Below are 25,525 nucleotides of genomic sequence, written 5' to 3'. Positions count from 1 at the left end.
AATTCAGTCGAAGGACAAATTTATAAAAAGTGTGATCAAGTGGGTCAAATTTTGCAGTGTCAACTTGTAAAGAAGTCAAGAACTAAATCAAAGGAACTTTTAGCTATTTTCCATTTGTTATTAAGATGTATCAAAATCAATGGAGCTTAACCAAGCATGCCTGCTAGATACAAGAATGTTCATGGGAATGATTTTTTTTTTTTTAATTCTTAAAAGTTTTACTGCTTGAAAGGTTGTCTATCTTTGCTATAAGATATACAATGACATTCATGGAGCATGCTGATATTTGTTACGCAGATCCATTATAATAAATTTATATATGTGCTGTGTTAATCTTTTGGCAGACAATGTAGTGCATTATACAAATACTGTTGAAAGCTTTGACATGTTTTTTCAATTAAGGCATTTCTGGTTTCAGATCACATCTTTTCTGGTCTTACACCAAACAGCTTTTGCCAAACCCTTAAGAGATGTGTGAGAATCATATGCATAAAAGATTAACTCATTAGTAGATACTATTGTAAGGTGGTGAATTTGATAAAAACTATTGATTTTAATGTTGCCCGATATTTTGATGATTCTTTAATTTGTGATCTAAATTATGTTTGTAAATTCCTACAGATTTCTAATCATGTTTGGACTAGTTTATACTAGAACATAATCTTCTGAAATAGAGTCAAAGTTACTATTTATCTGTTATTGTTAGATTGGCTGTACTATGCCAGAGCCAAGGTAAAGAAATCAGAAGTTAAGAAAGAAATGCTCTTATATAAGAAAATGATCCTAGAGTAACAGTATAACCTTGGGCATTGCCTAATCCAAGAACTCTGAGTCACTTGCTTTATCTTGGCTGAAAACTCATACATTTGATGTCTTTGTCACCTTGAACAGTTGCATCATTGTGATTTATTAACCTGTTGTTTTTATATTAAACTAGTATATAAATATAGAAGTTACTTTCTTTTTTGCTATAACAGGGAAATGTTCAAGTCTTTAATATCCATAAAACTTTCATAAATAGCTGATTTGTTAATAAACAAATCAGTAGGTATTGCAACCAGCCCATATACATTTTTTCATATATCTGGTGAGGATATTGCACTTTATCTCTGTATAAGATACATATTGTGGGATGTCCCAGGAATGTAATCACAAAACTTTTAGGCCATTGAATAGGGATGTACAGTGCTGTGTCCATCGACATATTTTCACACACACAGGAAGACCATTTATGTATTTATAGCTATTTAGTACTTTAATGATGTATTTTTCCGTGAAACAGATTTTCACAGTAAAATAGTATGGGCTTCACAATTTTGTATTTCTGGTGCTCTATTTCTGAAATGCATTCAGTTTCTTGTCATTCATAACTTGTTTCCCAATTCCAAATACATCAAGCACTATGAGAAACCAAAACCAGATTGTCTCCTGCAGAGAACTGTACAGATCTGCTTACTATGGCATGCATAGTTCTTCAGGTTAACAATAAGCGTAAATTTACAACAGCTATTATATTAATAGATAGAACATTTTCCTTGCTTACATGAAACAACTCTTAACTAGAAATAATTTATTAAGTTAATGTAGTTGTGTCAGTTGGGGCATCGTTTCAGAGATACTTATCAGTTTCCTCAATGCGTTTAACAATGACAGAGCTTCTGATATACTGCCTTCTCTGGAAAAATTCTTAAAAATTCAATGAGGTACCCTGTTTTCCCAAAAATAAGACATCCCCTGATAATAAGCCCAATCGGGCTTTTGAGCACATGGCAATAAGGCCAAGCGCTTATTTCAGGGTTCAAAAAATATAAGACAGGGTCTTATTTTCTGGAAACACGGTACTCAGAGGTGTGTCTGTCTTGAATATAACCCCTGTAGATCTGGATAGCAGTCACATTTCTAAAACCTGGCAGTGTGTGTAGACTTTTTATATCCACTGTATGCACAAAGAAAAGGCATTTGTCTTGCTGGTCAGCGAAAGTAATTGCCATCCATCTGGCATTATTGAGAATGAACATTTAGGAGCTGCTACTTTATGTAACATTTCTGATCACCAGAAGTAAGTAAACTCCCATTTCAGCCTCATATGTTTTAAATGAGGAATAAAGGGAACCTAATTTAATTCAAACATTCATTTTTCTGAAACAAATGTGTTTCCATTCAGTTTCTTCCAGTTGTTTGTTGAGTAGCCTGTAAAATATGTTCATTTATCTTTTGAATGCACTCTCCACTGTGGTCAATTTACTGTTCACCTTCCATCCAGAGAGGCAAATCTCAGAGTAATTTTTTTCCTGCCAGTAAGAAAAAAAAGGGTGTTAATGGTTTTTAGACAATTAGGTCAAGATTCAACCTAGACCATGTAAGGACAGGCTGTCTAGCAACTTCCAGTTGTTTGGATGGAAAGACAGTTAAGGATCTCTTTACTTTTAGATAACAAATTGTGATTAAATGTATTCTTCAAAAATCTTCTGTTCATTTCAGGTTCTTCACAGAGCTTAAAGAAAGGCATCGGAGTAACATCTTCATAGATGATATCAGTGATATTGTAGAAAAGCATACTACATCAACTTTTGACCCTTATATAAAATATTGCACAAATGAAGTCTATCAACAGCGGACGCTTCAGAAACTGTTGTAAGTAGTGGAAACTACTATCAATGGAATTGCTTGGGGAAAATAATGTTCCGAATCATGTATAAATTTGGTTTTGGAAAAATAAATATTTCAGCCATACTAATTGAAGGAGACAATAAACTGAGTTTTTAATTTTGCTCAAGTGATTCCCCCCAGGGTTAACTTATTTCAATATATTTCTAAATTGTCCTTTACCTACAGGCATCATAGGTAAGCTGTGAATATAATTGTAGGTAAAACTAAAAAAATGTTTCAGTCATCATTGTTATTAAAATGTTTTGGTTAATTTTCTATAAAAAAATCTTACTGAAAAGTTTGTCATATTAGCATTGGACTTATTCTTGAAAAAAAAAATAGATTCAGAATAGTAGGTTATGAGGTAACCTACTATAGATAACGTATAGCTGTAGCTTCACAATAATTGTGTTTTTGCAATGTCTCTTGACTTAAAATACAGGTGAAAGCCTCTTAATAGAAACTTTGTGGGCAGTCTTATGAATTTTGGGCAAAACCCTAATTTATGAGGTGTGTTTGTTGGTATTAGTTTTTATGTTTTCAAGAAAGCTATTGGCAAACAATTTTTTTCAGACAAAAACTTAGTTTTAAATGCATCACCTTTCTATTTAATGTTGTTTATAAAGTTGTTGCTATTTTGGACAGAGCTACCAATCCATCCTTCAAGGAAGTATTATCGCGGATTGAAACTCAAGAAGAGTGTAGGAATTTACCAATGATATCCTTCCTCATTCTCCCAATGCAAAGGGTTACCCGGCTTCCACTGCTGATGGATGTAAGAGCAGCTTATTTTTAATTGTCTGTTCTATTTATGATTGTGTTTATATGTAATTCTGCTGTCATAATTTATAATTATGTAATCACTGATTTGCTTATCCATCATATAAACTGCTGAATTGTCATAATTTCAGTAATTTAGAATTGGCCCAGAAATACTTTCCCAGAAATACTGGGAAATACTTTTGCTGGGGCAAGTAAACATTCTGCTAATGTATTTAATTTTCAGTGGCTTCTGTGGGATTATAAATTTCTACATAAAGTATAAAGCCTTATAATCCTCTTTTTTTTTTTTTTTGGTCCTGCTGGTTGACTTTAATAGGACTATATAGTGCTATTTTCTTTTCAGAAGATTATATTTTGCACAAGAAGTGCTGCAACAATTCTTATAAAAGTTTTAGAAGAATTTTAGGCTTAAGAATGTGGAAAATTATTTCTTGAAGCGTTATGGGCTAAAACACAAAGTAGTCATGCTTAAACCTATTGTCACAATGCCATAGTACCTTATAATATTTATTTAGTTTATATGCTTGACCTTCTCACTTGCAATGGTGGCATGCACAATTAAAGCACAAACTAACTATAATAAAATCCAATCATTAAAACCAATTGAAACAGTTAGAAACTACAATTAGATAAAGACAAGAGAGAGTGTTGTCTAAATTAGCCAGTTTGTATAGTGGTTAAGGCACCAGACTACAAACCAGGATACCATGAGTTCTAATCCAGCCTTAGCTACGAAAGCCAGATGGGTCATTCTCTTTCAGCCCAACCAGTTGTCGTGGGGAAAATAGGAAGAAGATACCTTGGATATGTTTGCCATCTTGAGCTACTTGTAAAAACAAAAGTGGGATATAAATTAAATAAATGAAAGTTATGTTTGGATCTTGTACTGTACAGATAAGTTCTTATAGTTTCATTTAACAATTAAAAATCTATTAATAAAAAGCTATATTCATAAGTAAAACACAAGACAGAATTTCAGTGGTGAGAATGAGTGGTCAGGACCACCCAATGAATTTTGTCAGCAATAGTTTTGAATCTTCCCCCAACATAACTTAGTATGCTAAATTATGTATTAATTCATAATTGCTATCATTTGGCCTGCAAAACCAATGGTTCTTTTTATTCCATTAAGGCTCTAAAAACAACATATTACCAGGAACAGTTTTATAGCATTTTGGCTTCTCACAAAAAAACTCTTAACTCCCTTGTCATTAGATATATATCAGTGTGAGATGTTTGCTTTGGTGCTCTTTTGTTTTCATAGCTTGCTTATAAAAGCAAGTTAATAAAATGTTGATTTAATGGTTAGACTGTTTTTATTATGTTACTTTAAAAGAGAAAATGTTAATTTGCATCTTGTTCTAGAGCTAACCATCTAAATGTTCTCAAAGACTTCAGTAGGCAGATCTTTAATACCTTGTTAAAATTGAACTGGAGAGGTAGGCAAATGTCTTCATTTGTACTTGAAACTAAAAAAAAAGGAAGAATGAAAGATGGTGTTACCAACTCATTACATTAAATATTAAAAGTGAAATTTAAGTATTTCCTGGGAGAAAATATTTCAGAGCAAGATGTCTTGGTGAGCTAGAAGATAGTATATTTTGATTAATCAGAAGGTAAACATTTGGATAAAATTCATAATACAGATTTGCAGATACAAGTATCATGTACATTTCCCTCTCACTAATTAAAACAACAATAACACATCTCTAAATTGATGAATTTTTTATTTCAGACAATTTGCCAGAAAACACAGAAAGATTTGCCAAAACATGAAGTTTGCAAAAGGGCTTTAAAAGCAGTAAGCAAGGTATGTTTAGATTCTCTGTACAGAATACAATGTGTTTATTGCTGAACTTCTTTTGTGCATGTTTAGAAGTCAGAATTCTGTATATAATTTCCTCAAAATCTTCTAAGTAGTCTTACAACCACAGTTGAGCCCAAAATTTCCATTGCTGAGCAAGACCGTTGCTAAGTAAGTTTTGCCCCAATTTATGACCTTTCTTGCCACAGTTGCAGTTGTCAAGTTAGTTATATGGTTGTTAATAAGTGAATCTTGGCTTCCCCATTGAGTTGCTTGTCGGAAGGTCACAAAAGGTGATCAGATGACTCTGGGGCACTGCAACCCTCCAAAATATATGCCAGTTGCCAAGTGTCCAAATGTTGATCATGTTACTGTGGGGATGCTGCAACCCTTGTAAGTGTTATAACCAGTCATAAGTCATTTTTTTTTTAGTGCCGCAGTAATTTCAAACAGTCTCTAAATGAAAGGTTGTAAGTTGAGGACCACCTATATCAGAATTTCACTGGCCAAATCTACTTTTTTGGGGGGTAAAGTTTGATTCAGAAAAATTATTCATTGCCTCTAGGAAAATGATGATAGCAAGAAGACTGAAGAGCTCCCCAGGCAGTCCCAAGACCTACTGGCTTAGCAAAATGAATTACGTTGTTCAGTTACAGTACAGTCAGATTTATTTCCCTAAGTTATAAGTGGTATAGGTGGTTCCCATCCTAGTGTTCTATTACCTTATGACCTTCTATGTTAAATTGGGCTTGAGACATAGAGACCAAGAGAAGTTATCATGGGACCTTCATTATTGAATATCATCTAAACATGGATCTCCTTGTCCTTATTCAACATGCTTCTATTGTAACTACATTGATTCTCATTATCAGAGATACTGATTCTACTTAATGCAATGGCATAGTACTTTCTGTACACTTATACCAGCATCAAATATGTTGTCTCTTTTGCAGTTACAGCAGCTTTAAACATTTTTTAAAATTTTCTGCACCTTGAATTTAATTTTCTCTTTAGGGTGAGCTAAAATATATGCAGCTGCTTGGTGTCTGAATTTGGCTCAATAGCCCATGAGTCATCCAAGATTGGTCAGCTGCAAACTGTTGAATACAGTATACCATTTTCCATCATTTATTTAGCATTCGGTTTTATGTTTGTCAAATCTTTATACATAGATGTTGGCTGATGTATATCAACAGAGTAATCTGATACAGATATAGTAGTGTCAGAATGTATTAATGTTTACTACACTAAATTCACATTTAGAACACATTCAACCATTAATCTCACATACATATCTTCTGAATTCATTTCCTTTAAGGAATATCCTAAAATTATGTACTGATCATATAAATTAGAATTTAGGATTAACTATCTACCACATTAACATTTGCAGCAGAATTTTGTTGCAAGCTAAATATGGGGCCAATTCTTCGTTTAGCTTAGCATTCTCTGAGCCTTCTGTATTTCTAGACGTACATAGAATGTTGAAAGAAGGAAGAGAAAAATGGCAGTGTTGATAAGTTCATTGCCATTGTGGATGGTGGGCTTTATATTTTTGGCTGCTAATTTTTGCAGCCTAATATGGAAAAGAAAGAATCCCCCTTTTTTGTCAAAGGACAATTGAAATGTCATAGCTTGGACTTCTGTAAGAAGCACAAGTAATTCTTTTCCATTGCAATCAGCGATCATTGAGAATCTGAAAAAAAAGGGGGGAATGATTTCTGGCTAAAAATGGAAAATTAATCTGGTTGTCTCACCCCAAATCTTCAAGACAATGAGATGAGCTTTTCAAACCTGGCAATTTGCCAGGGACATGTTTATCACTGGCAAGAAAATTAATTAGAATTTAGTGATACTGATCTTTCAATGAAAACTTGCAAAATATTATAGATGATCAGTGGTGTAAAATTATATAGGAATGTAGTGCTAACTTTTTTCCATGCTGGGCAGAGAGAATATATACATATAGATCACAGGACCCTAGTTGCATTAAGAATTCTTAATAGAACACTATTTATTAGAAGTAAAAATTATCGTCTCCTTAAGACCCAGTAATTTTTGTTGCAAATTATTATTGGTGTTAACTTTTTTCATAAAATATATAGAAATAGAAAGGGGAGCAATATAAAAACTGCTTCATTCAAGAATGATTATTGATGATTTATATGCCCATGCTGATACTGCATGTTATATAATGTAATCAGTATTGTAAGAGTTCTAAAAAAAAGTGGTGCATTTTACATACTGTTCAGATAAAAAAAGAAGACAAAATAGCATTCTCTTGATACTGTTACTCTATATGGAAGTCACTAAATTATCAATTGATAAATCTGATTTTATCTTTGGCTCATAAAAATTGCTTCCAATGGCTTGCTAACAAATACTTTCCAGAAAATATATGCCTCATGGGTCTTTTAAAAATGCCTTTATCTTCATTTTTCCAAATTACTCATTATTTTCACTGAAATTCATTGGTACTGAAAAAAGAAAATACTTTAATATGCCTCCTACACATAAAATAGCTAGAAATAGAAATTGAAATGTAACTGCTTTGTATCTAAGTAACTTCAGATGAATTTTTTCTCAGAAAGGATATGGTTCTCCCCCCCACCCCCTGTTTTTCTTTCTTTTCTCTCTTTTTTTTGGGGGGTGGGGAGAGTCCAAAGTTTTTGGGAAAGAGAACAGACTTTCCCAAAGGTATCCTCCAGAAAGTTGGGTAAGGAAAATAACAAGCCTTACATTAATTTTTAAAAGTAAGTCAGTAGTAATATAAAAATGTCATTGGCATTTTACAGTTGAGAGTCTATAGACTAGAGCCGTGATGGTGAATCTATGGCACACATGCTGAAAATGGCATGCAAAGCCATCTCTCCAGGCACACCAACTGTTGCCCGTTGCTCCTCTGGGTTCTGGCGCGCATGCGGGAGCGCCAGAAAACGGAAGAGCAGCTCCCTGGCGTGCATGCTGGTCTTCACACGCGTATGCGCATGCCGGAAACCGGAAGCTCAGCTTCCTGGCATGCACATGCACGCCAGGGAACTGCTCTTCCATTTTGTGGTGCTCCCACGTATGCACACTGGGGAGCTGCTCTTCTGGTTTGCGGTGCTCCCCCACATGCACGCACGTTCCCGTTTCAACACTTGGTGCTGAAAAGGTTCACCAACACTGGACTAGAGTGTCTCAGGGTTCAGTCACTTAGTCAAGAGGAGATCAGAAGGACTTAAAGGGTGAGGATGCAATCTGTTCAGATTAAATATTGATGTATGGACAAATGTCGAGATGTTTGATTTGGGGCCCTCGCTGTTTCAATGCTGGTGTTGTTGTCTGTTTATGTTTTTATTGTTGTTTTTATGAATCACTCAGAAACATATGGGCTATCATATATGTCTTGTAAATAAATATTCATTTGGGGGACAGCTAACCATAAATTAGCAGTCTAATAATAGAGAAAAGAAAGTACAGTGCAAACATACATCAAAGAAACAATAAAAATGAAAATGAAATCAGCAAAATAACCATCTTGTGCTTACAACTCACTACCATTCAAAGCACTCCCTCCTCTTATGCTAGATGGAAAAAATGGTCTTTAACAGCTAAGGCCCAGGAGATCAGGGCTAGAAAACCCTCTGTGAGAGTGGAATTGGATTGGATGGCAATCATGAAGGGACAGGAACTATAAGGAGTTGATTGTATTCAGTTTGATTGAATGGGTAGGTGAATGTAGGAGGAGGCAGATGTAGAGCAACATAGGGCTGTGAAAGTGATAACCAGCAATGATCCTTGATTCATACCTGGAAACTGACAGGCAACCAGTGCAGATCCCAGACCAGAGAAGTCACTCTGGTACACCAGTTACATCCATAACTGCCTGGGCAATTGCAGTTTGTACCAACTGTAGTTTCTGGATGTCTAAATGCATCACAGTTGTTCAAAGGGGAAAATAAGATATGAGTGGCCTTAAGAAGGTATAGACAGCCAGTGTCCTCGGATATGTGCCTGTATGTTAGAAGGGGCCTATCAAGAAAAAAACAAAACAAAAAAACAAACAAACCAAAAAACCCAGGAATCTTGTTTTTATGAGTTCCTTTACTAAGGAAATTGTAAGCAGTGCCCTTTTTAAAAAAACGGAAGTAGCATTCTTATATTGTTTGTAGAAAAAGCTAGTTCATTCAAAGATAGCTGCACATTAAAAATCTTTTTCTGATTCCCTTATTGTTACAAACCTCTAAAAAATGGGACTTTGTAAAAAGTAAATCTTTAATACTGAATGCAAATGTGTTAGGTGACATAGATGTCTTTTTTTCCAGTTGGTTCGTCTGTGCAATGAAGGTGCTCGAAAAATGGAAAGGACAGAAATGATGTATACCATCAACTCCCAATTGGAATTTAAAATCAAGGTAGGATACTTCCTTCCATGCATTTTTATATAGACTTTTAACTTCTGCTTTGTTTTAGTGCTGAATTTTTTTGAGTGAGAATAAGCTGTGTTTATTTTTCTTATGATGAAATAGGGATTATTCAGTTTATGTTTTGGAAATTAACAAGTGCTTCCTGAAAGCAGTAAAGATTAAAGCACAGTTCATATTTTTGGTTAGTAAATGCCAAGTTTTTTTTTCTTTTTCTTTTCTTTTTCTTTGCATTCAGAACTGTAGAAGGAACATTTTTACAACATTATTGTAAAAATGTCTGCTTAGAAAATCTGGAGAAAAGAATAAATTGCAGTTTTCTTACTTTGTAGCCCTTTCCACTGGTTTCTTCTTCACGATGGTTAGTGAAACGGGGTGAATTGGCAGCATTTGTTGAAGACACTGGACTTTTTTCTAAAAGGACTTCTAAGCAACAAGTATACTTCTTCCTCTTTAATGATGTCCTCATTATCACAAAAAAGAAAAGGTAGGAACTATGCTGAACACATTTTTTACAATGAAATGATAGAATTATTCCTGTATTTCTTTTATAAAAAAAGCAATTATTACTTTTTAGTTCTCTTATTTAAATTTTTGACAGCTCTGTTGTCCATTGCCTTTTTCTGTAGGTATGATGAACAAATCTTTATTTGTCATGTTAATAGGGTTTTTTTCTTTAAAAAATCTGCTTAGATTACTCTAATTCACACTTTAAAAATCAGTTCTGTTCAAGGAATATTATCTTTTCTGCCATTTTTTAAAAACCATGGTAACTAGTTTTTTGAAAAAGAAAACTAATAGAGGGAAAAGAATTTTCATCTGAGTATAGCATATGCTGATATTCATGTTTATTAGGCTGGTCATTTTTTCTCAGAGTTCTTCCTCTTCATTTGAGATTCTATTAAGGATCGATATGAGATACTGAACCTGGAATCTTATGGATTGGTGATGACATTCAGAATTTAGAAAAAGAAAAATATGTTGCAAAATGATCTTGTAGTTAAGGACGACATTGTACATTGGCTTAAAATTGCTTGTACCGTATTTTAGAAGACGACTTTCCAAATGCTTTACATACCAGCTAAGTCATGAAACGAATTACCTGGAACTTTGCTAATCATCAAGCATGTTGAAAGGCATCCAAGTAATGAGACTTTTTCCAAGTCCAAACACCTATAACTAGCTAATTTTATATACTTAAGTTTTCTTCGTATTAGACAAAATCTGATGGGTTGTTATGCTTTAGTTGAGTGCTTCCTCAGAATAAGTCGTGACCCAAAGGTGGATCCTGTTTGGTTGAGAAGTAGAATTGTAAAATAGTTCAGAGGATTGAGTAATTTGTAATTTTATAAAAACTCATTACTTCATGGTAATAATCACTTAAATATGGCTTCCCCCAGACTTCTAGGATAGTCCAAAATTCATGCTTTCTGGAACACATTATTCCAGAGAATTTTGGAATAGTTTGTTCCCTCTGATGCATGTTATTCCAGGGACAGTTTTGACAGATTTCAGCTTTAAATTCTCTGAGCTGAAATTGGTTTGAATTATTTCATCATGGTCCAGCCCTGAAACAGGTCTATGTTGTCCAGAACTCCGTATCTTGGACACCTTAACCTGCTTTTAGTTCTGAAAAAATATATTCCAGAAAACCATGCTGGGATAGCATGATCCAAAGAGAAATTTTCTAAAATGTTCTTTGGCCAAATTACCAAGTTTTGTACATCTCTACCAGTTTTGAAACACATGGAGGCCAAGTTGGATCCCTGTGTCTTTCTAAAACTAGATGGAATATGTTGCTCCCCCCCCCCCCACCATCTTCTGTATTAAGACCTTCAGTGCTTTACAAAATAGCTTTGAAAGGGTATTTTGTCTTGTTCTTCAGCGAATACTGCACTGTTGTTAATCTGTACTGTTTTAAAATGTAGCATGTGTCATTCGATTAATTCCGATGTATTTTCCTCTCTTATACACAATTAAATGTTTCTCTTTTTGAACTGTTGAATTAATTATTTTTAGAACAATTCAGATTACTGTGAAGCTTCATTAACAGAAACACAGATAACTGTCAGAGTAGTTTAATTCTGTGGTTATTAGATATTCTTACATGGTATACAGTCCCCTTAGGACATCACTGAAATTCTTTCTCCATCTAATGGTTTGTCAGCTCTTGAGATAATCCTGGTAGTGGAATGCAGCTGGACTTCTTAAATATGAAGCCAGCCAAAGGTCACAAACTCTTTGGAATGTTACCTGTGCACACTTTCTGGATAAAATGGAACTTGGGCTTCACATAGCAAAAAAAATATATTCAAAGCAATAATACTGGTTTGTAATTAAATTACTGTTTGAGTTTCTTAAATATTTTGCAGAGTTTTACAGAGAATTAAAACTAACAACAACAGTGAAGCTAAAATGTATTGAAACCTTTGCAATTGTTTGTAATTTAATTGAGAAAAAAACTTTCTAACAGAAAAGGAAAGAAAAAAATTTTTTTTTTGTATGTATGAGAAGTGACACAGGCTGTATTTCTTGGCATGCAGGCAAATTTTATGTGGAAACTACAGCAATAATTACTAGCAAGCAGATCCTTAATTTTTCTACTTTTACACTTTTCTGTATAAAGCCAGCCTGATTGTATATCCATTTTTATACATCTGCTAACCATCTTCTCCAGCAATACATTGTTTATTGAGATGGGGAGGATTTGGCATTTTTCATAAGGACTCATTATGCACTGTAAATAAATTAAGCTCTCTCATTCTAGTGGAATAGAAAAATAATTGCTTTACAAACTTCAGAATATCAATTGTTTATTTATAAAAAAATTATCTGTATGAATTTTCAGTTGGATCCCATAGACAGTGATGAAACTAATGCAATAATGAAGGTTGGGGAGAATTATATGTTTAACGATTCAAAATCAGCTAAACATTACACATACTCTTTTATACCCTTCTTTTTTTTCAGTGAGGATTGAGATTGAATCCAAATTGAGTGATTTGAGTTTTAGGTCCCACTAAATCATTTTAGGGACTCAGTGGCTAAGATGGTGAGCTTGTTGATCAAAAGGTTGGCAGTTCAGCGGTTCGAATCCCTAGTGCCGCGTAACGGGGTGAGCTCCCATTACTTGTCCCAGCTTCTGCCAACCTAGCAGTTCAAAAGCATATAAAAAATACAAGTTGAAAAATAGGGATCACCATTGATGGGAAGGTAACAGCGTTCCGTGCACTTTTGGCATTTAGTCATGCTAGCCACATGACCACGGAGATGTCTTCAGACTGGCTCTTCGGCTTTGAAATCGAAATGAGCACTGCCCCTTAGATTCAGGAACGACTAGCACATATGTGCAAGGGGAACCTTTACCTTTTAAATTATTTTATTTACCCAAGTGCATTCATTCAGTCAGGAACAAGCATTGTGGAAGATTATGCATATTCCTCATCATTTTTTATTCCCATGTGATTGGTAATTTATCATTAATAATATTTTCTGCAGTAAAAAGCCTATTTATTTGTTTATTTGCTGAATAGAAAAGGTTCTCTTTCTGGGTTCCACCAAACAAATATGGCTTCTTCAGGGGTCAGACCAATACCTCTTTAAGAGGTAGAAGAACAAACCCCTCCCTCAAGGATGAATTCACCACTGTCAGAATCCATCCACACATCACCCCCAAGATGGGCTTGGCCAGCCAGGAAGGGGATGGATCTAAAGGGCAGAAGGGGAAGATCACAGTCATAATGACCCCATCATTTCCTTGGGTCCATCAGGTTTAAACCATTCTAAGACAACTGTGCAAGGCTGCACCCCAGGCATCTCCTCAGGGCCTGTATAAATGCCATTATCCAACTAAGAATAAATCCAAGTGATTTTATCCAGTGTAAATTTTCATATTCAAAGAAACAAGAAATGTGACTTTGACTGATCTATTTTTTTTAAATGAATTTATTATAAGCAAAAATGAATTTAAACTATATGTAGTCATTATATGATTAAAGGACAATCGTTAAACTTGCAAATTTCACATGGCATAGACAGTTCTAGAAGAAGCACAGATAAAATGCAGCCAGCAGAAATATTTGTTTGCATTAATTATCTGCCCCATAATCTGTCTCAAAGTTTTTTCAAATCCCAACTTGAATGTATTTTATCTGTTTTATATTTGAAAAGGAGCAAGTTTTTCTCTGGTTATTGCATGTTAATTTTTAAAGATTGGTAGTGAGTGATACGAGTTCTATATAAATCCAACTAAGAATGCTGAGTCTTAACTATCTGGTTAAAATATATACATTCTGCATCATGAGTTTCCATAGTTGTATGCACATTGCACATCCTAATGCTGAATGTACTAAGGTGGAAAACCTACCGTATTTTTCGGAGTATAAGACACACCTACCTTTTTTGGTGAAGAAAAAGAAATCTCCCTCTGCCTCTGAGCAATTTTGCCTCGTTTCAGCAAACAGCTTGCTTTACTTTCATTTTCATTTTCAGCATAGCTTGATTAGCACAAGGAAAAAAAAATTTGCTCCAACAATTTACCTCTTTGCAGCAAGCAGCAGAGCCCTGTGCAAAACAGCTGAGAGCAAATCAGCTGAGAGTCGAGAGGCCGATCCAATCAATTTATGCTAATTAGGCTGTGCTGAAGCTGAAACGAGCTGTTTTTTTCTTCCTGTTTGCTTGCAAGGAAGTAACTGCTGCGAGGCAGAAGCCAAAGGGTGGGGGCCAGGGGGTGGGCGGGGCTACATTCAGTGTATAAGACGCACGTAAATTTTTACCCCTTTTAGAAGGGGGGGGAAGGTAAGTCTTATACTCTGAAAAATATGGTATGTAACCAATTGGAAGGCTTGATAATGCCATAGCTAACCTGCTGGTAGAGAGCATCTTAACCTTTTTTTTTTTTTTAGCAAGAACTCAATTGAAGCATTTGTATGGATGACTTTTCTCTGAGATTCTGACATCAGATAATCATTTGTTGAAAAATGAATTATGTGCATATGGTCTCTGCCTTGAAGAGGTCCATTTCAGCTGGAACAATCGGGCTGAAGGGACTTGCAGCATGCCTCCTCTGCCGGTACGAGTGGTACAGGCCAATCCCAGTGAGGAGAGACAGTCCTTCAAGTAACCTGCACCCATGCCATGAAGGGCTTTAAAGATGATCACTCACACCTTGAATTGCACCTGGAAGTGGACTGGCAACCACTGCAACTCACAGAGCAGTAGTGTTACAGGGGCCACTCTGCACCAGTTGTAGCTTCCCAATGCTCTTCAAGGGTAGCCCCATGTAGAGCACATTACAGTAGTCCAGCCATGAGATGACTATTGACTGAATGACTGAGCACAGGGAATCCTAGTCCAGGAAAGGCCGCAATTGGCACACAACACAAAGTTGGGAATGTTTAAATTAAATACAAGGATGCATACGTTTAAATATGGAATAGACTTCTTCTAAAGGACCCAATATTATTTTGTTATAGCACTAGTACTTAGACTTATATACCACTTCACAGTGCTTTACAGCCCTCTCTAAACAGTTTACAGAGTCAGCATAATGCCCCCAACAATCTGGGTTTCATTTTACCAATCTCAGAAGGATGGAAGGCTGAGTCAACTGGTGAGCCTGGTGAGAATTGAAGTGCTGGCAGCCGGCAGTCATCAGAAGTAGCTTGCAGTACTGCATTCTGACCACTGTGCCACCATGGCTCTATCTTGATAATTGGATCCTTCGTGAATGTTTTGTTTCTTGTTTTTTCTCCTTTGCTGAACAGCTAAACCTGTCTGAAAATTAAGTATTGTGGACTGTTCTCTAGACGTTTGTTGCATACCTGACATGTTTAGCATTGATTTGAATCTAAGCTCCCTTTGACTCGTGTCTCTTTTGGTTCCTTTTATTGACAGTGATGAGAGCTACAATGTTACAGATTACTCCTTAAGGGATCAGTTACTAGTTGAGCAGTGTGACAACGAAGAACAGAATTCCTCTCCAGTAAAAAGCAGCACACCAATGCTTTACTCTCGGCAGAATTCTGCCAATCACCTCTTCAGATTAACTGTCCTGAGTAACCATGCAGGAGAGAAGATTGAACTGCTTTTGGGAACCGAAACTCAGTAAGTAAATGTCACTCAGTAAGTAAATTTCTTCTATTTGTTTTTTAAATCTGGGATTCTGGAACAAGATTTTTCCATCCATTGTATTGAAATATGTTTTCTGTTTCTGTTCACCTTTGTTCTGCAAATACATAATAATCACATACTCTTAAATTATTATCAATTTGCTTATTTTCTTGTTAGTAACTATCATAGGATTGCAGATTTTTGAGACAACATATAATCATCAAGTTAATTAGAATTAACAGAATAACAGAATTGGAAGGAACATGGAGGTATTCTAGTGTAACCCCCTGCTCAGGCAGGAAACCGTATAACAAATCAGACAAATGGTTGTCAAATCTCTTCTTAAAAGTTTCCGATGTTGGAGCATCCTACAATTTCTGGAGGTTGTTCCACTGATTAATTGTTCTAACTGTCAGGAAATTTCTCCTTAGTTCTAGATTGGTTCTCTCCTTGCTTAGTTTTCATTCATTGCTGCTTCTTCTGCCTTCAGGTGCTTTGGAGAATAAGATTGACCCTCCCTCTTCTTTGTGGCAGCCCCTTAGATATTGGAACTCTTCTATCATGTCACGCCTAGTCCTTCTTTTCATTAAACTATACATTGCCAGTTCCTGCAACCATTCTTCATATGCTTTAGCCTCCAGCCCCCTGATCATCTTTGTTGCTTTTCTCTGCACTTTCTAGAATCACCATATCTTTTTTATATCATGGTGATTGATGTAAACACATATATTGTGTCCAGTACCATAATTATCTCTGTTGCTCTTGTCTGCACTCTAGAGTCCCCATGTCTTTTTTTATATCGTCGTGATTAAAACATATTTTGTTTGAATAGCAGCTTCATACCTTCTTTGATTTGAGACTTTGGGATGCCAAGAGAGTCTTTGCTAAATTTGTCTAAGGGAAGTGTTCTATTTCAAGCAGCAGACTGCTTGGCACAGGCAGATAAACTCCACGGAAAGGATATCATGTAGATTACTTTTATTCATCAGGCATTATCTAAACAATAACTCACAGTCACTGAAGAGATTCTTCTGAGGTACACATAATCTGTTCCCAATTCACATAGGTGAAACGAGGTAGTTTGTCCCCGTGTTGAGGGAGCAAACAGCTCCCGGTAGGGCTAAAATTTAAAACTCCCACTAATCTAAACATAGCAAGTTAGCCCCGCAACCAATCAGAAGTCTGACTCAGTGGCCAATCAGAAACACAGATATGACCATGTGACATAAAACTACATTTCCTAAAAGCAATCCCTTAAGGGGATGGTTCTTAATTCCTAAACTAACTCCTTACTTTAACCAGCACAGAAAGAGTATATATTGTATATATATTGTAAAGGCATCTTTACAAAGTACTATTTGTTCCTTTACTCTGTTTATTACAAACATTATTTATTTAAAAAAGTGTAAAATCTCTCTAAATTTATTTTTTCAAATTTCGTTGTGTCTCTTAAAAGGTTCAGTTTAAACATCACATTCATTTCATGCACATTCATTTCCTAGGAAATAAACATTATAATTCAGATATTAACTCCAGACTGCAGTGAAGCCATGGAAACTATCTTGTTGAATTCTGTGTAGTCTGGAAAAAGGAGATGATAAAAGAAGCTGCCCTGCCTTGTTTGGCTAGGCTACATTGAAAGGCTATTCATCCTGAGACAGCAACAACAAGAAGCATCTTGTTTTCAATGGTTCAGATTCCATTAAAAAAAAAAAAGTTCCATTTTGTGGAATGGCCTTGGCATCTGAGTAGCTTGCTGAAAACTAAAAGTCTAAATCTGTTTCTCGAATCCGGAATGCAAAAGAGCGTGTATGTGCATAAAAGTCTGTACATTTTTGCCCAATAGCATTAGGACATCTCAAAAATTAAAACGAACCATGAAGTATCGCATTGTGAGATACACAGAGAGATGCAGATTCCTATAGGATGGCTATAGAGCTACTGATTAAATATTGCAATGTCAATATTAGATTAAAATGCCAGAATGCCTCTGGTGAATTCAGCCAATTTGAAAATTGGCATAACTAAACCTTTTCAGTCTTTTAAAGTCTAATTATCATGACTTCTTCATTGGAAGAAATGAAGTTTCTTCTAATATTGCTTAGATGTCTGTGCTGTATTTCAAATGACATGACAACCATTAGCATAAGTATAATTACCTATTTTCTTACATCTTAAAACTTAATAAATAGTGATGCATACATATATCTTCAGTGTATTTTTTTTCAAACAGGATTAATTCAGTTTCCTTTATTAAAATCATTGTTTAATATACCATAGATTTTTCTTCATATACTGAAACTCAAGTGATTTTATTTTTTTGAGCTGATCCATGGAGGCCCTTCTGTTTCAGGAAATGTCCTACATGTATTACAAACCAACCACCTTCAAGATATAATTATCTTTTTGTTGTTGTTGTTGTTAGCAAGCAACTATATCTCCCTGGGATATATTTTATTACTGCATTAGCAGTGTTGTGAATAAATAACAATGTCTTTTACGCAGAAAAATTTGCTTTGTTTTAATACCAAAGCATAATTTTAAAAAATGTTGCAGTGAAGATATTTGAGGAAGAGGAACTTAGATCTTCAATAGCTCCTGGAACATCATCAGGGTGGGAATTATCTGTATCTCTGAAGAGATGTTATTCTTGAGATCAGACATTGTAACAGGGAAGAAGACATGGTTCCTGAAATGTGCTGTTATTTAGATGAGCTGTGAACAGTTGGCCCCCATAAAGGCCTTTGGTGATGAAAAATGAGACTTCCACTTGATTGACTTTGACATTGTTGGGGGTGTTACTTGGAACCCTAGCATTATCTTTTATTGATTTTATTGGAATTCCTTTGTTGATTGTTGTGTGCTGCATCAAGAGTCAGGTGGCATAGGAATAGGATAGGATAGGATAGGATAGGATAGGATAGGATAGGATAGGATAGGATAGGATAGGATAGGATAGGATAGGATGTTGATTAGTTGTTTAGCAGAGTGATGGCATTCGGGAGTGATGGCATTCGGAGGGGTGAACTGTTAATCATTAAATCAACTAAATCAAATTTAGTTAATCATTCTCTCCAGATTTTAAAAGACTTTCACATCTGCAGCCATTCTGTCTTGCTAGGGAGCAGCCTACACCTTTGTCCCAATGCAGATCTTAATTATTTCTATTGAGTCACTTCTTTGGCCTGGGGCAGAGTTGAATCAGGTAACATCAACATAGATATAGTAACTTTATTCCATGCTAATGAATTACCTCCCAGAGCCTCTGAGAGTTTAACCTGCCCCACCCCTGCCAACTAATATTGGCCACTTAAGGAACAGAAGAAGTAGCACAATGTGGTGCAGCCCACTCCAAAGTCATCTTCTGTACAGTTCATAAAGATATTTATGGTATCGAAAGTCAAAGAGAGAGATCCATAAAGATTAGGAGGATCATTCTCTTCTGTTCTAGTCTTATCAGTGCAACCTTTTTAAATTCCAATTAATACAGGTCTAAATGATCTGTTTTCTCCAGGAGTTTCTATATACTGCTTTCTCCCATGTCATTTTTAAAAGGGAAGCTTGGACACTTGAGAATCTTTTAACATATGTGTAATATAAATATATACATGCCATGAAAAAGAGGGAGATACTCATAATGTTTTCCCCTTTCTTTATTTAGGAATGAGAGAGCTCGCTGGATTACTGCACTTGGACAAAGCAATGATAGAAGAACCAAGGACAGGACAAGTAAGGAAGGAATGAGAAAATTATTTGGAGTTGTAATGTGAGCTTCAGTGACCATTGATAAAAAATTAAATCTAACTAGGTTTCTGGTGTCCCCCCCCCCCAGCCCATATTTATCTGTCTACTTTGAATAATAAATAGACAGTAGAGACTCTATTATAAGTATCTAATTTCCTTTGATAATTTTTCCTTTTAGTTTTCATGTGAGATTGAATATGATTTAAGAACATTTCAAGGATGCCCCCTACTGGTCTATAGCTTTGGATGTAATTGATAGTTAAAAATGATTTACCTGAACGTTTTTGATCTTGCTTTTTTCTGTATGCTGTCTGATTCCTGGATTTGCAGAAAAAAAACTCAAGAATTTTCCATTTGAAGAGAGTTTGGAAACTCTGCATGCAGAGAAACTTAAGTCATACTGAATATGTTTATAATTGCTTCATCTTTAAAGTGAATTCCTGAGCTTTTGAAATTGACTCAATAAATACTATTTTTTCCCCTCAGCGTTGACTCAGGTAGAAGTTATCAGGTCATACACTGCCAAGCAACCTGATGAATTATCCCTCCAGGCTGCTGATGTTGTTCTTGTTGATCAAAAAGTCCAAGATGGTAAGTAAAGGGCTTTTCCAGTTGTTTAGTGGTTGTAAAACCTTTTTAAATGCAAAGCATCTGTGCTATACATTACTATCTATCATTTATTCTTACAGAGTTAGGATACCTTCTTTGAGATTTAATATGTAAGAACCAGTTTTACTTGTTTAAGATATTATGCTATGATGATTGAGGTTCATGTTTCATTCTGTTTTTGTCTATATAAGTAAAATGCGGATTATCCCTACCTTCTTTGGGCATTTTTTCCAAGTATGTGGGAAAACCATAGATGGAATAAAAGTTCATATAAAATTATTTATTTTATTTTATTTACTTATTTATTGAATTTATATAGCTGCCTATTCATCCATGGCGACTCAAAGCGGCTTACAGAATATAAAACAACATTTAAAACAATAAAACTAATAAAAAGAATCAAATTAATTAATACAGTATAATATAATAAAATCACCCCCCACCCCAGCGACAGCAGATCACACGAGCCATTTAATGGGATCCATCCCACTCTGGGTTCCCCAGGCCCCAATTTGCTCAAATAGAAACATTTAATTTGAAAATATCTTTCTAAAGGGCTTTCTGAAAGTCATTTTTGTAAGCAAAATAGGTATTAACAAAATACCGCATTTTATCTTATACTTATGTTCTCAATAAAATCTGCAGTACTTTCTATAAAAATGTCATGAAAGTACCTGACCCTGTAATTTTACCTAACCAGGTTTGGTGGGATGTTCAGAAAAGTCACTAGACTGAAAGCGGCAGAAATATATTGGATGTTTCTAAGTAACCACAAAAAAGGAATGCAAAGTATACTGAAGGCTTAATGATTAATCTTAAGGAAGGTTAAGCTTTGCAAATTCAAATTAATGCTTACTTTAATTGATGGTACATGAAAGAAAATAAATGTTCTTTCCTCACCAATTCCTTTGGGACCCAGAGTATTTGGAATGTGTGCTTTTGGTAACGTTATATGTATTGCTGTTCAGAAAGTTAATTACATAGCACTTTTCTGTATTTCACAACTGTGTTAGTTAATGGTTATCCCTTAGAAAGCAGCCAAAATAATACAGATGGTCCTTGCTTAATGTCTGTTTGTTCAGTGAGCATTCCAAGTTATGATAGAGCTGACCAAAGAGATTTACAATTAGTCCTCAAAGTTCTGACCATTGCAATATTTCTGTGCTCACATGATCAAAATGAATGCCCCTGGGGTTCACCCAGTGGTGGGATTCAAAAATTTTTTACTACCGGTTCTGTGGGCGTGGCTTGGTGGGCGTGGCATGGCTTGGTGGATGTGACAGGAAGGATACTGTAAAATCTCCATTCTCATCCCACTCCAGGGGAAGGTTACTGCAAAATCCCCATTTCTTCCCGATCAGCTGGGACTCAGAAGGCAGAGAATAGATGGGGGCAGGGCCAGTCAGAGGTGGTGTTTACCAGTTCTCCAAACTACTCCCTATCCTATTTTAGTAAATCATTTGAGTATCACTAATTACCGAGGGTGTAGTAATACACAAAGATTTATTAAATTAATGGTCTTTGAAAACCCAGCTGCATATATTAAATACAATATTAAACTCAGTAGAGCTCCATTGGATCTGACAGGTTTCTTTATCATTATGGTGACTTTTAATGTGTTTAATCCCTTTTGCACTTCATCGCAGGCTGGTATGAAGGAGAACGATTGCGTGATGGAGAAAGAGGCTGGTTTCCAATGGAATGTGCCAAGGAGATCACATGTCAAGCCACAATTGACAAAAACATGGAAAGAATGGGACGTTTGCTAGGCCTAGAAACTAATGTATAAAGTTGTCTCTAATACACGTACTCTAGAATTTGCACTAAAGTCAATGGCATTTTGGTCCCGTCCCCTCCATGTTACGTTGGTAGCAGATCAGATATATGAAGATAGGTTTTTAAAAATGGAAGAAATTAACCCAATTCAAGGTAAATAAGAGTTCTTCTGAATCAATTTCTGCACAATAAACTTTGTTTTTAAAATTTTCTAAAAATAAATGTTGATTTATTGATAGCGTATGTTGATAGCATTCCTATTTACAGTATTTACAAAATATTCCTGTATTTTATATCTAATATACCTTTGTTCTAAAAACTAGTTCTGTAGTCCATTCATTTTACCTTATATTTTAATTAAATAAACAGTTTTCATTCCTTTCACTCCCACAACCAACATTTTGAATTGGATCAGGCTTCTGTTACGTGTGCAGTTGCTGTGGTGCACATGACTGAGCTAGCTGTTTGTATATTTTGAGGTAGAGAAAGGCTGTTGAGACCCATGAACATTGACTATCACTCTTCCAACTGATTTCAGTTGAACTGAAACACAATTGATTTCATAGCATATACTGTGATACATGGACTAAGTGGAGACATATGGTGAATAAAGACACAGAGACTACAACCATGGCAAAAACCAAGGAACAGTGTGTAGACTGGTTCCACTTATCCAGACTTCAGATAAGGAGAAGATGGAAAATTGCCCACACGTCCTCGGGGTGGTTGCTCCTCACGAGACTTCAAGACAGCATTCTTTGCGGGTGTCTGTGCCAGGAGACAATGTGATCACCCATCTTGTTCAGAACTATGATGGAACCTTTTAAAGGACACTTAAGTTCACAAACCTCACTTTCTAATTACTTTTGCAGATTACCTATTAGCCATTTTAAATCTATTAGAGACCTTTGGAACAACAAGACTGAAAAGTCTACCCTGGGCCAATTTAAACTCAACTCTGAACAAATTACAATTCTTAATTACAAGTTTAAGGACTTAAAAGAATTTTAAATAAATAGCAAAAAGCTAAGATTTTAGTCTAAGAAAGTTATAAATGGAATAAGGACAGATCAGTTTGGAGTATTTTTACTATGAAATTTGGAAATAATTATTTTTTAAAAAAACTTATGGGAAATGAACTTGCCTATCATAGAAATTTCATGTGATAGCAAATTTTAGAAATTGGACAGTACAGAGAACTAAAGATTTTAAGCAAAAATAAAAAAATACAAGCCTGATGTCAGTACCAAGACTTACAAAATGATACAAAACATAACATTGGAAATATTAAAGATCTTTGAAGAATGGAATCAGATGTTATTAACTACAATATCAATAGTGTCAATATTGACATCTGTTTCTATGGACAGGCAAATGTCTAAAAGATGTTCATGAAGGAATGATAGATATGTGAATCTATATGACAGGTTAAGAGAATGATTTGGAGATACAAAAGGAACCTGCTGAAGTTTTAAAAATGAAAAAAGTTAATACAAATGATAAACCAAAAGAATGATTGGACAATGTTTTTTAATTCGAGCTACAAAAGAAGGTTGTTAACATCTTGAAGAAATCCTGACATGGAAAAAGAAATCAAATCCTACAACCATAATCAATCGATTGAATGAAAGATAGACTGGTAGAATTAAAAGGAAGGAATATGAAGTGGGTTTATTTGATCAAGGTTAAGATAAAACTTTTTTTTTAAAAAAAATGCAATCAACTGGCATTTTGATTTCTGGTCCATATACCAGAAAAAAATGCTACAGTGCAGTCACAAGTGGGAGAAGATGGGCAATAGGAACGATGAGAAGACCAATAGCAATGGTAATGCAGCCTAATGTGAATAGTTTGACAGTGTTGAGGGAATTATTTGTTTAGCAGGGTGATGGCATTCTTGTATCTAATTGTCTTGGTGTGCAGAGCTCTATAGCGTCGTTTTGAGGGTAGGAGTTGAAACAATTTATGTTAACAATGTTGAATCAGGACCAGTCCCTTGAATTGGACAAAAAATGGCCTTATTTTTGAAACTTCATTAATTTCCTTCTGCTTGCCTTTGTTATTTTGTCAAAGATTTAGCAATTCTCCCCTGTTGACCTACCACCAAGGGATGAAGAAGCCATTCCATCAGTAACTTGGTAGTAGCGGAAAAAACAACTGTTTGCTAAAAAAAAACTCTTGCCCATGGTATTCAGACTGAACAGTTGTAAGCTTGGAGTGAGGTATTAGACCACCCAAAAGTCCTCTGAAAAAGCTACAAGCAAAAGAAACACTGTATTATTCTGGTCCTGGCAAATGCTATTTACAAAATATGTTTAATACGAAGTTCATCAGACATCATTCTGCTTAAAGCTGCATTAAGCATCCTTCTGCAGAAGTTTCCTTTGCTGCTTTGTGATGGAATGAATACATAATTCATACAAAAAAGGCAGGAAGTTTGTGGCCTATAAGAGTACAATGCACATCTACGAGGACTCCAAAAAATATGTAAACATGGTTGCTAAATTTACTCCCAAGTTATTTAGACAACTGATTTTGTGCCAACCACCAATACCCTGAAAACTGGTGCTTTACTTAAGAGGCACCCCAAATTCTTCGGCTGTGGCATGAAATGAAAACTGCATTGAGAAGTTATCTTAGTTGTGGTGGTACAAGTAGTATTGCAAGAGACACCCCTGGTGCCTACATTATGCATATTAAGTGGAATAGAAAATATTGTGACGTTTTATCACAATAAAAGCAACATTGCAATTAACATTTGATGGTGGGGGAGAGGAAGAATGGATGGGAGTAGGTTGAAACATTTAATACTGTATACTTTCAATGTATATACAAAGCAAGCATTTATCATTGGAGTGTAAATATGACATGGTAAGTTTATTGACATTTCGTATTTTTTTAAAAATGTTTTTAATTAGTCTTTTCCATCCACCCCTTATCGCTTTTTTAAAAAAAAATACAGGAGTAATTAATTTTAAAAATCATTTATTCAAAAACATTCATGTGGAAATTTTCCAGTTAAAGGGGAAATAATCCCATACATTATTTTAAATGGGTTAAGAATGCTTGAGATAGACTATAATGTACTCTAAACTTTTTCTACTTTAAAGCACTAAAAGCATGACTTGACTTCATATATGCTAGCTGTGTTAATTTTACCTCATTGATTTCAAGTTGTTTTAGCTTTTTATCAAACAGCCTATTGGATTGTGAAAGCTTCCTTTTCCCCTTCTTAAAATGACTCCTGTATTTCTGTTAAGATTTTGGAAATACTTTTATCACATGATGTACAGAGGAATTAATTTGCATTTATAGTCATAATTTATCCATTTAAATTTGTAATGCATTTGCTTATGTAAATAGGCATGGCATTTTACTGACATATTTTAGCAATTCTGAACTTTTTAAGCATTTAATAAGAAACAGCTAAAAAAATTCCATGAAGTTAATACATGGTCCAGAATAAAGCATAAAGTAACTGTCATATTTAGGTTTCCATCAAAATGACAGACAACTGTATTGGGGGTATTGGAAGGAAAATCCATCTGGTTCAGTTCCGAACTGGGAGAAAAACACTGGAAACAACATGGAGGCTGATTGGAAAGATGGTTTATTGAACAAAACCACAAAGACAATTCTGGGT

The 25,525-nt window shown here is 35.1% G+C and overlaps 1 protein-coding gene across 3 annotated transcripts in view; it reads left to right on the top strand.

Annotated features, from left to right (window-relative positions):
* The window catches only part of ARHGEF26 (Rho guanine nucleotide exchange factor 26), a 55,534-nt gene that overhangs the window by 21,889 nt on the left and 8,120 nt on the right, over positions 1-25,525 (top strand). For 2 of the 3 annotated variants that reach the window (XM_070946460.1, XM_070946459.1), the window contains exons 6-14: positions 2,482-2,634; positions 3,295-3,424; positions 5,168-5,242; positions 9,544-9,633; positions 9,975-10,129; positions 15,538-15,747; positions 19,415-19,482; positions 19,984-20,088; positions 21,753-22,059. In XM_070946460.1, coding sequence (XP_070802561.1) covers positions 2,482-2,634; positions 3,295-3,424; positions 5,168-5,242; positions 9,544-9,633; positions 9,975-10,129; positions 15,538-15,747; positions 19,415-19,482; positions 19,984-20,088; positions 21,753-21,895 — 1,129 coding nt within the window. In that variant the 3' untranslated portion in view covers positions 21,896-22,059. Of the gene's footprint in view, positions 1-2,481; positions 2,635-3,294; positions 3,425-5,167; positions 5,243-9,543; positions 9,634-9,974; positions 10,130-15,537; positions 15,748-19,414; positions 19,483-19,983; positions 20,089-21,752; positions 22,060-25,525 lie in introns of those variants that run through there. The other variant, XR_011600534.1, reaches the window with a different exon arrangement.

Source organism: Pituophis catenifer, unplaced genomic scaffold (assembly GCF_029215685.1).
Source record: "Pituophis catenifer annectens isolate HBS135680 unplaced genomic scaffold, rPitCat1.0.hap2 SCAF_6, whole genome shotgun sequence".
Classification (NCBI taxonomy): Eukaryota; Metazoa; Chordata; class Lepidosauria; order Squamata; family Colubridae; genus Pituophis; species Pituophis catenifer.
This window is presented reverse-complemented; position numbering and strand designations above follow the sequence as displayed.